Source organism: Gymnoscopelus braueri (assembly GCF_963280865.1).
Source record: "Gymnoscopelus braueri genome assembly, chromosome: 13".
NCBI lineage: Eukaryota > Metazoa > Chordata > Actinopteri > Myctophiformes > Myctophidae > Gymnoscopelus > Gymnoscopelus braueri.
Genome location: NC_137615.1, coordinates 1,376,909 through 1,391,370, shown reverse-complemented (window position 1 = coordinate 1,391,370; position 14,462 = coordinate 1,376,909). Strand labels below are relative to the sequence as shown.

Genomic DNA, 14,462 nt, shown 5'->3' with positions numbered 1-14,462 from the left:
GAACACACATTTAAAGGCTACATAACTACAACTAAGGGATCCAGTGTGAAGGGTTGATCACAGCAGAGCATCAAGGCTTTTCCAGAGGCTGGTGATGATGGAACACAACCTCTTTCAGGACATGAGTGAAAGAATGGTTTAGGTGAGAGGACAGAGGACTGACAGTCCTCTTCCTCTGAGAGGACAGAGGAAGAGGACAGTCCTCTGATCACTGAGAGGAGGAAGAGGACGGTCCTCTGATCACTGAGAGGACAGAGGAAGAGGACGGTCCTCTGATCACTGAGAGGAGGAAGAGGACAGTCCTCTGATCACTGAGAGGACAGAGGAAGAGGACAGTCCTCTGATCACTGAGAGGAGGAAGAGGACGGTCCTCTGATCACTGAGAGGACAGAGGAAGAGGACGGTCCTCTGATCACTGAGAGGAGGAAGAGGACAGTCCTCTGATCACTGAGAGGACAGAGGAAGAGGACAGTCCTCTGATCACTGAGAGGAGGAAGAGGACAGTCCTCTGATCACTGAGAGGACGGAGGAAGAGGAAGAGGACAGAGGAAGAGGACGGTCCTCTGATCACTGAGAGGACAGAGGAAGAGGACAGAGGAAGAGGACAGAGGAAGAGGACGGTCCTCTGATCAGCAGGGTTTGTGACTGAGCTTTATAGTAGGGGGCCAGTGGCCCTCAACCAGTGGTGGTAAAAGTATTCAAATCTTGTACTTGAGTAAAAGTATCAATACTGCAATGTAGAAATACTCTGTTATAAGTAAAAGTCCGGAATTCAAAATTAGCTTTGAGTAAAAGTATAAAAGTATTGGTATCAAAATGTACTTTTGATTGATGGCCTTTTGCATCTAGCTGGTCTGAAGTGGGAACAATGCTTTATTATGGTTAATAAATCATTTATTATTCACTTATTAACATTAAGCTGTGCTTTTCTTAGCAACACATTGTCAAGGATAATCAAATGTTAATAAGAAATGACATAAATATAGAATACAAAAACACACTTTGAGACAGTGCTTTATACATGTATTATGTTGTTAAAAAAGAACATTCCATAAAACAACCTCAAACAGGCCTTTTATTTATTGTTTGAAAAGGAATGGAACACATTTAAAATATCCGATCTACAAGCTCACAGTGCCTTGCGGGTAAATCTGTTATTTACTTTTATGCGACACTCTTGTGTGATCAAGTAGGACATTAGTTTACGAACAAATTTAAAAAGTTGAAATATTGTGTAAAGTTTTAACTCGTAACAGAGATCTTTCACCTATAAATAAGGGTCAAATAGAAATAAAATAAATACATTGACGTGAAAACACCGTTTGTACTCGTGTTGATGTCATAGAAATACGGTAGATCAATAGAAATGTAATCACTCTGCTCTGGCTTCGTACAGGTTAGCGTAGCAGAGAGCTAACAGGTTAGCGTAGCAGAGAGCTAACAGGTTAGCGTAGCAGAGAGCTAACAGGTTAGCGTAGCAGAGAGCTAACAGGTTAGCGTAGCAGACCTGCGTAGCAGACCTGGTTAGCGTAACTTCATACTTCTTGAAATAAAGACCCGTCATTCGTTTTATCATCGTTTTATCACATGTTTAAACATTTAGGCGGTCAGTCATGTATTCAGCATACTGTAGTTCATGATGTATCAGTCCAGTCCAGTGTAGTCCAGTACAGGAATCATTTCAGACGTTAGGTCATATGTCAGTGTAGTTCTTTATTAAGTGGATGGTCTTCAGACGTTGGGTCGTATCTCAGCGTAGTTCTTTATAACTCCAGAGAAGCGGACGGTCTTCAGTTCTGGAGTTCTGGGTTTGAAGTCCTGCCACAAATACTCTGGAGATAACACCTTGCTGGGTTTATGTATCCACATGTACCTGAAGAACACACAGATTACATTTAGATTACTGGGTTTATGTATCCACATGTAGCTACAGAACACAGATTACATTTAGATTACTGGGTTTATGAATCCACATGTACCTACAGAACACAGATTACATTTAGATTACTGGGTTTATGTATCCACATGTACCTACAGAACACACAGATTACATTTAGATTACTGGGTTTATGTATCCACATGTACCTACAGAACACACAGATTACATTTAGATTACTGGGTTTATGTATCCACATGTACCTAAAGAACACACAGATTACATTTAGATTACTGGGTTTATGTATCCACATGTACCTACAGAACACAGATTACATTTACCGTCTGAGGTTCAGACGTGTTCAGTAGTTCAGACACAACCCTGTATTAAGAGGTTCAGAACATGTTCAGTAGTTCAGACACAACCCTGTATTAAGAGGTTCAGAACATGTTCAGTAGTTCAGACACAACCCTGTATTAAGAGGTTCAGACGTGTTCAGTAGTTCAGACACAACCCTGTATTAAGAGGTTCAGAACATGTTCAGTAGTTCAGACACAACCCTGTATTAAGAGGTTCAGACGTGTTCAGTAGTTCAGACACAACCCTGTATTAAGAGGTTCAGAACATGTTCAGTAGTTCAGACACAACCCTGTATTAAGAGGTTCAGAACGTATTCAGTAGTTCAGACACAACCCAAAGCAGCTGCATCCAACTGCAACTCAGTGGCATGTTCAGGCCACAAGAGGGAGCCGTTGGACAGAAAGTCACTCACATGTCAGGTCATAATAGAGCATACAGTACATGGGCAACTGGCAACCTTCACTTAATGTGGCCCACAGATTAATATCAGAATAGTGATTATATTATTGATTTCAGCTGTTATGATTCATAACATGACCCGCTTTAATGACTTCAGTCTATATTAGTAGCTTAATGACTAGTATTAACATTCTATTGTCTTTGTTATGTCCAATATATTTGTATTTAAGTTCATAAAGTTAACATAAGTATAACTAAATGCATTTGAAATGAAATAAAACATTTATTTTTCAGGATTCCAATTCAAAAATAAAAAAAAATCTGGATTCCAGTTCAAAAGTAGCAAAAATAGCAGATCTACACTGCGGCGCGTTTTGAGCTTGTAGATCTGCTATTTTTGCTACTTTTGTGTGACATAGAATGGCGAAAAAAGTAAAAATACGGAGAGACAGTATATACAATGGAGTGAGTGTGTAAATATAGTGTTCCTCTACATCAACAAAGTTGCATCACCTCTGTAATAGAAAAAATCACACCCTGTGTGAAGTGGGCGGTGTCTTCCTAGCTAACCACAATACTGAATGGAGTCAACCAATCATGTACAAAAGATAAATACATTTATTGAAACACTCTTTATGATGGACGAAACCATAACTTGAAAAAAAACAATGTATGTTTTTTTTCAAGTTATGGTTTCTTATATAGGGCAATGCACATGTGTCATGTGACACTGGCCAATCACAGTCCTGAATAGATTGTGATTGGCCAATCACGGTGCAGGATAATTGTACAAATTTCCAAACTTCACTTTTAGGGGCGGTTTCACTGCCCAAGATATTTGTACATTTTTCCAAATCTCACTTATAGGGGCGGTTTCACCGCCCAAAAAGATGCTCCAGTTCCTCTAGGATGAGAAACCAGCACAAAGATAAGAATGATGAAAAGCTTGTAGATCTGCTATTTTTGCTACATTTGTGTGACAAAGAATGGCTGGTATAGATCTAATAAAGATCCTACCTGTTTAGATGTGTATAGATCTAATAAAAGATGTCTAAGTACCTGTTCAGATGGCTCTATAGATCTAATAACATATCTCTAAGTACCTGTTCAGATGGCTCTATAGATCTAAACACAGATCTCTAAGTACCTGTTCAGATGGCTCTATAGATCTAAACACAGATCTCTAAGTACCTGTTCAGATGGCTCTATAGATCTAAACACAGACCTCTAAGTACCTGTTCAGATGGCTCTATAGATCTAAACACAGATCTCTAAGTACCTGTTCAGATGGCTCTATAGATCTAATCACAGACCTCTAAGTACCTGTTCAGATGGCTCTATAGATCTAAACACAGATCTCTAAGTACCTGTTCAGATGGCTCTATAGATCTAATAAAGATCCTACCTGTTTAGATGTGTATAGATCTAATAACAGATGTCTAAGTACCTGTTCAGATGGCTCTATAGATCTAAACACAGATCTCTAAGTACCTGTTCAGATGGCTCTATAGATCTAAACACAGATCTCTAAGTACCTGTTCAGATGGCTCTAGAGATCTAATCACAGATCTCTAAGTACCTGTTCAGATGGCTCTATAGATCTAAACACAGATCTATAAGTACCTGTTCAGATGGCTCTATAGATCTAAACACAGATCTCTCAGTACCTGTTCAGATGGCTCTATAGATCTAAACACAGATCTCTAAGTACCTGTTCAGATGGCTCTAGAGATCTAAACACAGATCTCTAAGTACCTGTTCAGATGGCTCTAGAGATCTAAACACAGATCTCTAAGTACCTGTTCAGATGGCTCTAGAGATCTAAACACAGATCTCTAAGTACCTGTTCAGATGGCTCTATAGATCTAAACACAGATCTATAAGTACCTGTTCAGATGGCTCTATAGATCTAAACACAGATCTCTCAGTACCTGTTCAGATGGCTCTCTTCTTGCCAGGCTGCCTCCACCTGGTTCTCTGCATCCAGATCAAAGTTGTCACTGCAGGTCGTCACCAGATGATTGACAGCTGTCAGTTCCCCCCCGAACGCCCCCCCGCAGTAGTAGAAGTCTCCCTGATCTGCAGACAGACAGGCCAGAGAGGTCTGTCTGCGTTCATATGGAAACTCACTGCGCTCATTGGTGTAGTAACCTAGAGAGACAGACAGGTTACACACACAGAGAGAAAGAGAGAGAGAGAGAGAGAGAGAGAGAGACAGAGAGAGAGAGAGAGAGAGAGAGAGAGAGAGAGAGAGAGAGAGAGAGAGAGAGAGAGATGTTTGTCTCCACTTTGGTTTCAGCCAAACAAGTTCTAACAAGAGAGAGAATAAAGACAGATGAATATTGCATTTAAACAACACCTCTCTCCAACACGCTACACGACACACACACACACACACACACACACACACACACACACACACACACACACACACACACACACACACACACACACACACACACACACACACACACACACACACACACACACACACACACACAGGTTAGACACTAACCTGGGTGTAACACCTATAGTAACAGATAAACATAGACACTAACCTGGCTGTAACACCTATAGTAACATATAAACATAGACACTAACCTGGCTGTAACACCTATAGTAACTGAAACACTGATAATCGGCTGATTGTTTAGAACCGGGCTCAAGAGCCACTGAGAGGCCTAGCTGGTTTGTACGGCCAGCCAGTCGTTCGAGCGTCGCTGAGTGCACTGGGTTGTCTGACGATCTAATCCTGCTTGGGTCAATGTTGGTCACTCTGGAAGGGTTAAGACTGAGTCTAGTGCCGATGATGAGAGTATTATTACTGGTTTCTCCTCGATGCTTCTCTCTCTGTAGGTAGCAAAGTATCTCGGAATCTCTTTGGGACATGCCCTTCTGAGAGGTTTCGAGCCTCTCTTTATAATACCGGATTGCGGTCCTGACATCACTATGATGATGTCAGATAGTGTCAGACGTCTCCATATATGGAGCTGCCGATTAGTTAGTTAGTTAGTTAGTTAGTTAGTTAGTTAGTTAGTTAGTTAGTTATGGCCAAATATGGGATCAAGACGTCAGCCCTGGACGTGATGGTTATGTCTATACATGGAGTTTCTGGGAAGGGTTCGCTGATGTCAGACTCCGTACATATGGCACGTTTGGGTCTCTATGACGACTTTGCAGGTCTATTGCCTCCATCTATAGGGATCTCCATATATAGGCTATTGTTTCTAAGTATGCCCTGAATGTTCGTAACAGTAACAGATAAACAAAGACACTAACCTGGCTGTAACACCTATAGTAACAGATAAACATAGACACTAGCCTGGCTGTAACACCTATAGTAACAGATAAAAATAGACACTAACCTGGCTGTAACACCTATAATAACAGATAAACATAGACACTAATCTGGTTGTAACACATAAGGTAACAGATCAACATAGACACTAACCTGGCTGTAACACCTATAATAACAGATCAAATTACCAGGGTGTATCACAGAGACCAGTGACCCCAGGGACTCGGTCCCCCAGCGAGAGTGGAACTTGGAGTCGACATCCAGACAGAAGATGTAGTCGGCATGGTGACGGTTGCCACGGTTACGTAGCTGCGTTTCTATTAATGTCTGGATCAGTTTCATCCTGTGAGCCGAGATCTGCTGCCACCGTTTAGAGGATGGGATAGACCTAACAAACACCTGTAGGAAATACACAACATGAAATACACACAACAACACAATGCTTAGAGGATGGGATAGACCTAACAAACACCTGTAGGAAATACACAACATGACATAAACAACACAATATTTAGATGATGGGATAGACCTAATAAACATCTGTTATTATAAATACACAACACAACATAACACTAAGAGTCTGATTAGTGTCGCATGGTTGAACATTTCGAGAAAATGGCCGGTGATCGGCTTAAAAAGCTTTTTATTGAACAATACGGGAGATACGGGTACTTATCACGGTCCGGGTCGCCTTGTAACATCCGTGGCTCGGGGGTAAGCACTTTATATTTGAAATCTGAACGTTTATGTACATGTGAGAGTTGGCAATGTAAAAAAAATCGAACACCGCTATAAACCAGGGACTCTCGGCACCATGACTGTCATGGTTTGACAGTCATGTTTCAGGAAGTGTTGTGTAGATATCTCTGGGTACAGTGTGTAGGTATCTCTGGGTTCAGTGTGTATATCTCTTGGTACAGTGTGTAGATATCTCTGGGTACAGTGTGTAGATATCTCTGGGTACAGTGTGTAGATATCTCTGGGTACAGTGTGTAGATATCTCTGGGTACAGTGTGTAGATATCTCTGGGTACAGTGTGTAGATATCTCTGGGTACAGTGTGTAGATATCTCTGGGTACAGTGTGTAGATATCTCTGGGTACAGTGTGTAGATATCTCTGGGTACAGTGTGTAGATATCTCTGGGTACAGTGTGTAGATATCTCTGGGTACAGTGTGTAGATATCTCTGGGTACAGTGTGTAGATATCTCTGGGTACAGTGTGTAGATATCTCTTGGTACAGTGTGTAGATATCTCTTGGTACAGTGTGTAGATATCTCTTGGTACAGTGTTGTGTAGATATCTCTGGGTAGAGTGTGTAGATATCTATTGGTACAGTGTGTAGATATCTCTTGGTACAGTGTGTAGATATCTCTTGGTACAGTGTTGTGTATATATCTCTGGGTACAGTGTTGTGTATATATCTCTGGGTACAGTGTTGTGTAGATATCTCTGGGTACAGTGTTGTGTAGATATCTCTGGGTACAGTGTTGTGTAGATATCTCTGGATACAGTGTGTAGATATCTCTGGATACAGTGTGTAGATATCTCTGGGTACAGTGTGTAGATCTCTGGGTACAGTGTGTAGACATCTCTGGGTACAGTGTGTAGGTATCTCTGGGTTCAGTGTGTAGATATCTCTTGGTACAGTGTGTAGATATCTCTGGGTTCAGTGTGTAGATATCTCTGGGTACAGTGTGTAGATATCTCTGGGTACAGTGTGTAGGTATCTCTGGGTTCGATGTGTAGATATCTCTTGGTACAGTGTTGTGTAGATATCTCTGGGTACAGTGTTGTGTAGATATCTCTGGGTACAGTGTGTAGATATCTCTGGGTAGAGTTTGTAGATATCTCTGGGTACAGTGTGTAGATATCTCTGGGTACAGTGTGTAGGTATCTCTGGGTACGGTGTGTAGGTATCTCTTGGTACAGTGTGTAGATATCTCTTGGTACAGTGTGTAGATATCTCTTGGTACAGTGTGTATATCTCTTGGTACAGTGTGTATATATCTCTTGGTACAGTGTGTAGATATCTCTTGGTACAGTGTGTAGATATCTCTGGGTTCAGTGTGTATATCTCTTGGTACAGTGTGTATATATCTCTTGGTACAGTGTGTAGATATCTCTTGGTACAGTGTGTAGATATCTCTTGGTACAGTGTGTAGATATCTCTTGGTACAGTGTGTAGATATCTCTTGGTACAGTGTGTAGATATCTCTTGGTACAGTGTGTAGATATCTCTGGGTTCAGTGTGTATATCTCTTGGTACAGTGTGTAGATATCTCTGGGTTCAGTGTGTATATCTCTTGGTACAGTGTGTATATATCTCTTGGTACAGTGTGTAGATATCTCTTGGTACAGTGTGTAGATATCTCTTGGTACAGTGTGTAGATATCTCTTGGTACAGTGTGTAGATATCTCTTGGTACAGTGTGTAGATATCTCTTGGTACAGTGTGTAGATATCTCTTGGTACAGTGTGTAGATATCTCTTGGTACAGTGTGTAGATATCTCTTGGTACAGTGTGTAGATATCTCTGGGTACAGTGTGTAGATATCTCTTGGTACAGTGTGTATATCTCTTGGTACAGTGTGTATATATCTCTTGGTACAGTGTGTATATATCTCTTGGTACAGTGTGTAGATATCTCTTGGTACAGTGTGTAGATATCTCTTGGTACAGTGTGTAGATATCTCTTGGTACAGTGTGTAGATATCTCTGGGTTCAGTGTGTATATCTCTTGGTACAGTGTGTAGATATCTCTGGGTTCAGTGTGTATATCTCTTGGTACAGTGTGTATATATCTCTTGGTACAGTGTGTATATATCTCTTGGTACAGTGTGTAGATATCTCTTGGTACAGTGTGTAGATATCTCTTGGTACAGTGTGTAGATATCTCTTGGTACAGTGTGTAGATATCTCTTGGTACAGTGTGTAGATATCTCTGGGTTCAGTGTGTATATCTCTTGGTACAGTGTGTAGATATCTCTTGGTACAGTGTGTAGATATCTCTTGGTACAGTGTGTAGATATCTCTTGGTACAGTGTGTAGATATCTCTTGGTACAGTGTGTAGATATCTCTTGGTACAGTGCGTAGATATCTCTTGGTACAGTGTGTAGATATCTCTGGGTTCAGTGTGTATATCTCTTGGTACAGTGTGTAGATATCTCTGGGTTCAGTGTGTATATCTCTTGGTACAGTGTTGTGTCGGTATCTCTTGGTACAGTGTGTAGATATCTCTTGGTACAGTGTGTAGATATCTCTGGGTTCAGTGTGTATATCTCTTGGTACAGTGTGTAGATATCTCTGGGTTCAGTGTGTATATCTCTTGGTTCAGTGTCGTGTCGGTATCTCTTGGTACCTCTCTCCCGGCGGCCATCTTGACATGTGGCATGGCGTCGGGCTGGTCAGTGAAGACGTAGTAATGAACTCTGAAACCAACGAATAAGAACTGCTCCGCCGTCAACAGGAAGTCAGGCAGGAAACGGATATACCTGTTAGAGGTCAAAGGTCATAGTTATTATAGACAAAGATGGTTGATTTTTAGGAAGATCCGCCATTCTAATCGGAGCCACTATAGAGGCAACATGGTACACACATCCACAAATGGTCTGAATGTTTATGTTGGTGCTTTAGATCTCAGTGTGTTGCTGGGACAGAGAAAGGTCGAAAATAGATTATCTCCTGATTCGTGTTCCTGAAAAAAGCCATTTCAGTGTCAAAATCATGGGAAGATGTTGTGACGATCGGCTCCAATATTTAGTTCAGTGACCATGGAGCTAAAGAATGGTTATTGAGCTGTTAATTAATAATAATAATAATAATAAGCTTAACAGAAAAAGTGCTCCTCGGAGCACAGGTCTCCGCCAGGTCAGGTAGGTTATTGTGGGCCACCATGGTTCGGAAATCAGGATGGAATATGAAAAATAGGACGGATCCGCCTTGATCACTTGACTATAGAGATAATGTGTACCGGTTTGAGCGATGTTTGGGCAACATTTTTAGAAATAGTAATATAAAGAAAAAGAAAACCCAAAAAAACGTCCTCCTGGTGGCGCTATAAGAGGGCAATGTTAAAAGGTTGGCATTTGTTCCTCAACGTAGTGCAAATGTGCGCGCAAAGTTTCACCGCAATCGGACGCTGCGTTCATGACTTGCGGCATTTTGTTCCAAACGGTCCACTCCTGCAAACTTTAGATGTCAATCTTAGCCAATCAGGATGGAATATGAAAAATCTGTGTGTTATGGGCTCCAACAATTTACATCAGGCAGCATTTCATTCATAATGATCTAATAGGTTGCTCATTAATCTACAATGAAACGATCAACAGATCGTCACCCTGTCGTTCCGGTGATCCACAGCTCTGCCGTCCTTTAGTCTTTTGAGTTTAACTATGTTGTGGCTTTTCCAACAGTCAAACACTAAAGACTCTGTTCTTGGTCAGGGGGTGTAGGCCATATTATGCTTGCTTGCTGGCTGGCTGGCTGGCTGGCTGGCTGGCTCATAATCACATGCAGACACATGGGTGACATACTTCCCGACGGCGAAGACGGTGGTTGCTATGGTGATGTTGAGAGGTCTGTAGATGCTGTCCAGCAGGACGGGGTCAAAGGTCGTCTCCCAGACGATGGGAGCCAACCATGGAGTCACAGTGACCACGTCAGTACGCCTACAAAACACACACACACACACACACACGCACACGCACACGCGCACACACACACATTTATTTATGTCCACACAATAAGAAGTACAGGATGTACAAAGGACATAAACACTGCCAGTGCAGTCAGATAAAGGGAAAACAGCCAGTTACAAAGTGCATGTAAGGCAGCATTGTACATTACAAAAGATGGCATACTTGTCGAACACAGCGGACAACAATCATGGGTAAAGGAAACAACGCCTCCTCCAAATTGAGCGGCTTCCTATAATAGCTCATATTGAGCAGTACCTTGCTAATTATTTAGCCCTCCTTTTGGAGAGGCCGGCCATTTGCAGGCCCCTCACAACCAACTTGTGCATGTTTTACATCTGTAGCCTAGCTGAGAGATGGTCTGCTCTAGCTGATGATATTTTAGCACTGGTTAGGAAGGCTTCCTCTAAGCTGTAATCAAAAGTACAGCCGACCTCGAGAATGAACACCTCCCTATGGTTTTCATTAACAACAATGACATCAAAGGTGTTAGCTGAAATGTTAGAGAACACAGAATCATCGTTACACATGTTAAACATGCTCGGCTTCACAGTAGAATGCTTATACAGCATGATGGAGGACCTGAAAATAGAAGTGATATCTTTAGATATCAAATCCACAATTCTGTCATGCCTACTTATGTAGAGTCCCCTACATGGCACCCATTTTTCAGCTATTTGTTCATGACCATGATGTATACAGTGAGGAGCATGGTTGCCTGGAAACCAGATGGAGAGGTTAAGTTTAGATGGTAAAACCTGCAACCTCGCTTTCAGAGTAAAGACAACAATGCATTTGTCTAAAGCAAATTTTTTTAACACAGAGTGAGAGACAGAATGGTCCGCAGCAGGGAGACATGCAGCCTTCCCTTGCAACCTCAGCTCAGTCCAATGCTGCCGCTGCCTTTGCTGTTGTGCCCATAAGAGGCGACCTCGGGCATTAGTCAGTGGGAGTTGGTCATAAGATGCTCTGACAGAGATACTGGAGTCAGATATAAAGTCCTCCGAGACATTCATCGCCTCAGAGTTAGACCCTACCCACTTCAAGGTAACATCAGCCCAACAGCACAGATCGTTTAAGTCCGGCCAGTCTGACCACACACCGAAGCCGGGAGAGCGATTGTCTAGCTTTCCACTAGGTTTCCTCCTGAAGCCTAGGAAGCTAGGATCCGAGCCACATGCCAGGGGGACCTTACGTCGTTTTAGGTCCAGGAACAGAGATGAACGTGCAAGCTCTCTCACATACTGGTCATCATTGTTCAGCATAATTAACAAATGGGAGAGCCTTGTAGCAATATATGTCCATTCAAAATTGGGAACACCCAAACCATCCTCACGTTTACTGTGAAATATAATGTCACGTGTTGTGTGTGTGTTAAGACCAGTCCCCCCCCCCACACACACACACACACACACACACACACACACACACACACACACACACACACACACACACACACACACACACACACACACACACACACACACACACACACACACACACACACACACACACACACACACACACACTTATAATATCATTATTAAAACATTTTTGAAAATGTTGCATTAAATGAAATGAAGCTGCTCACCCAATCAGGATGCTGGGTTGTTTGTACCCCAAACTAGAGAGAGACAAGAGCACATCGTTAACAATAATTAACAGTAATTAACAATAATTAACGATAATAATTTAACACCATACAGCCCCCCCTACTGCGAGACAAACTGACCAGCATGCACGTTGACCCACAACTTGTGTCCTGGATCTTGGACTACCTCACCGACAGACCACAATATGTCAGGTTGAGGGACTGTATAGTGTGTGCATAAACTGGACTGGTCAGTAAACACAGACAGTTTCTACAAGAAGGGTCAGAGCAGGCTGTATTTCCTGAGGAGACTGGCCTCTTTTAACATCTGCAGGAAGCTCCTGCAGATGTTCTATCAGTCAGTGGTTTCCAGCTTCTACGCTGTGGTGTGTTGGGGAGGCAATGCCAGACAGAGAGATACAGTCAGACTGGACAGACTGACTAGGCGGGCCGGCAAGGTCATAGGGACTGGGACTGAGCTTGAGTCAGTGGTGGCTATGGCAGAGAGGAGGACCCTGGCCAAGGCATTGTCCATTCTGGATGATGCCAGCCACCCACTGCACACAGCACTTAATGCACAGAAGAGCAATTTTTGTAATAGGCTCCGATCACTGCAGTGTAGCACGGACAGATTCAGGAACTCTTTTATCCCAAGGGCCATTAGGCTGTATAATGAATGATGCTCTAGGGGAGAGAGGAGGGAGGGGGAGGGGGTTGTGAGAGGTCTGCAGATTGCAGGAATGCTCAATAAGACCAGACACATTATGGATACATTGTGTTCAGTGTCTGTGATAATTGTCAGTCGCCACATTATGGAGGAGATGTAGCCTTAGATCAAAACTATCGTAGATGTATTTTATCGATTTTGACATTTTTATATCTACGAGAGTTTTAGCTCCACCCACCAGTAAAGCCTGTATTTCTCCAAACATGTACAAATGCTAAATATAAGGTGCTTACCCTCTTGGCCCAAATGTTAACTAGGTGTCCGGAGTATTTGTGTAATGTATTAGACCATATCATTCATGAAGAAGTGTTTTAATCCCGTCTGTTTCCCCCCTCGTTTACTTCCTGTTTACATTGAGTGTAATCAGTGGCGTTTGGTGGATTCTAACGTTGACCGGGCCAGAACCGGGCCAGAACCGGTTTGACGACTAAACTGTTTTTTTAATGGCCACTCATTAACAATTCGGCCGAATGCAAATGAGCCCCATTTGAAAACAAAGGAGACTTTCTGTGGTCGGCTACAACAGAATAGGGTGAGGGGCTGCTGATGTTGATTTTTAGTTGTTTTCCCCTGGATCTTGCCCCTACACAGGGACAAGCTGGGTTTACAGACCGGGCCATGGCCTCGTTGGCCCCAATGACGATACGAGTGTAATTGCGGCTTTCACCGGAAGCGCCCCGTCACTACGGCCCATTGGGAACTTCTGACAGAATCGGCCACAGATGGGATTAAAACACTTCTTTATTGAAACATATGGTCTAATACATTACACAAATACTCCGGACACCTAGTTAACATTTGGGGCAAGCGGGTAAACACCTTTTATGTTGCATTTGTTCATGTTTGGAGAAAATACAGGCTTTACTGGTGACATTCTAGGGCAAACTGGGGGGGTGGGTAGCTAAGACTCTCGTAGACACGAAAGTAAAAGTCAGACTCGATGAAATACATCTACGATAGTCTAGATCTAAGGCTAGAGGAGACGATGCTTCCTGTTTCCTGAAACACTTATTGTTGAGTTTTCCAAGTTTGTTCATCTACTGTAGTTTGTGTTCAAGAATTTATTGTTAAATGTGAACACAAACACATATGTTAAGTGTGTGTGTGTGTGTGTGTGTGTGTGTGTGTGTGTGTGTGTGTGTGTGTGTGTGTGTGTGTGTGTGTGTGTGTGTGTGTGTGTGTGTGTGTGTGTGCATTCACCTCTCCACTGAGGTTGTGTCGGTGCGTCCAGTGAAAAAAGACCTAAGGAAACACAAACATGACCCGCTGTTTGGTACTGTGTGTGTGTGTGTGTGTGTGTGTGTGTGTGTGTGTGTGTGTGTGTGTGTGTGTGTGTGTGTGTGTGTGTGTGTGTGCGCGTGTGTGTGTGTGTGTTACCTGTATTGTTCAGGTAGATAGTAAACGTAGAAGACCAGCCTGTAAAACAACACACAACCAGGTTTATTGTTTATTTAGTACACATGTATACCTTAAACCACGGACCTGTCGTGGTTTACTGTCTACTGTATACTAAGA

The 14,462-nt window shown here is 42.5% G+C and overlaps 1 protein-coding gene across 5 annotated transcripts in view; it reads right to left on the bottom strand.

Moving 5' to 3' along the window:
- Positions 1–920: 920 nt before the first annotated feature.
- The window catches only part of LOC308098973 (globoside alpha-1,3-N-acetylgalactosaminyltransferase 1-like), a 42,356-nt gene continuing 28,814 nt past the window's right edge, over positions 921–14,462 (bottom strand). For 3 of the 5 annotated variants that reach the window (XM_080447459.1, XM_080447462.1, XM_080447460.1), the window contains 8 exons: positions 14,325–14,363; positions 14,148–14,189; positions 12,221–12,253; positions 10,468–10,602; positions 9,294–9,426; positions 6,122–6,332; positions 4,567–4,786; positions 921–1,873 (listed from right to left, as the gene is read on the bottom strand). In XM_080447459.1, coding sequence (XP_080303585.1) covers positions 1,732–1,873; positions 4,567–4,786; positions 6,122–6,332; positions 9,294–9,426; positions 10,468–10,602; positions 12,221–12,253; positions 14,148–14,189; positions 14,325–14,363 — 955 coding nt within the window. In that variant the 3' untranslated portion in view covers positions 921–1,731. The remainder of the gene's footprint in view (positions 1,874–4,566; positions 4,787–6,121; positions 6,333–9,293; positions 9,427–10,467; positions 10,603–12,220; positions 12,254–14,147; positions 14,190–14,324; positions 14,364–14,462) is intronic. The other 2 variants (XM_080447461.1, XM_080447463.1) reach the window with 1 other exon arrangement.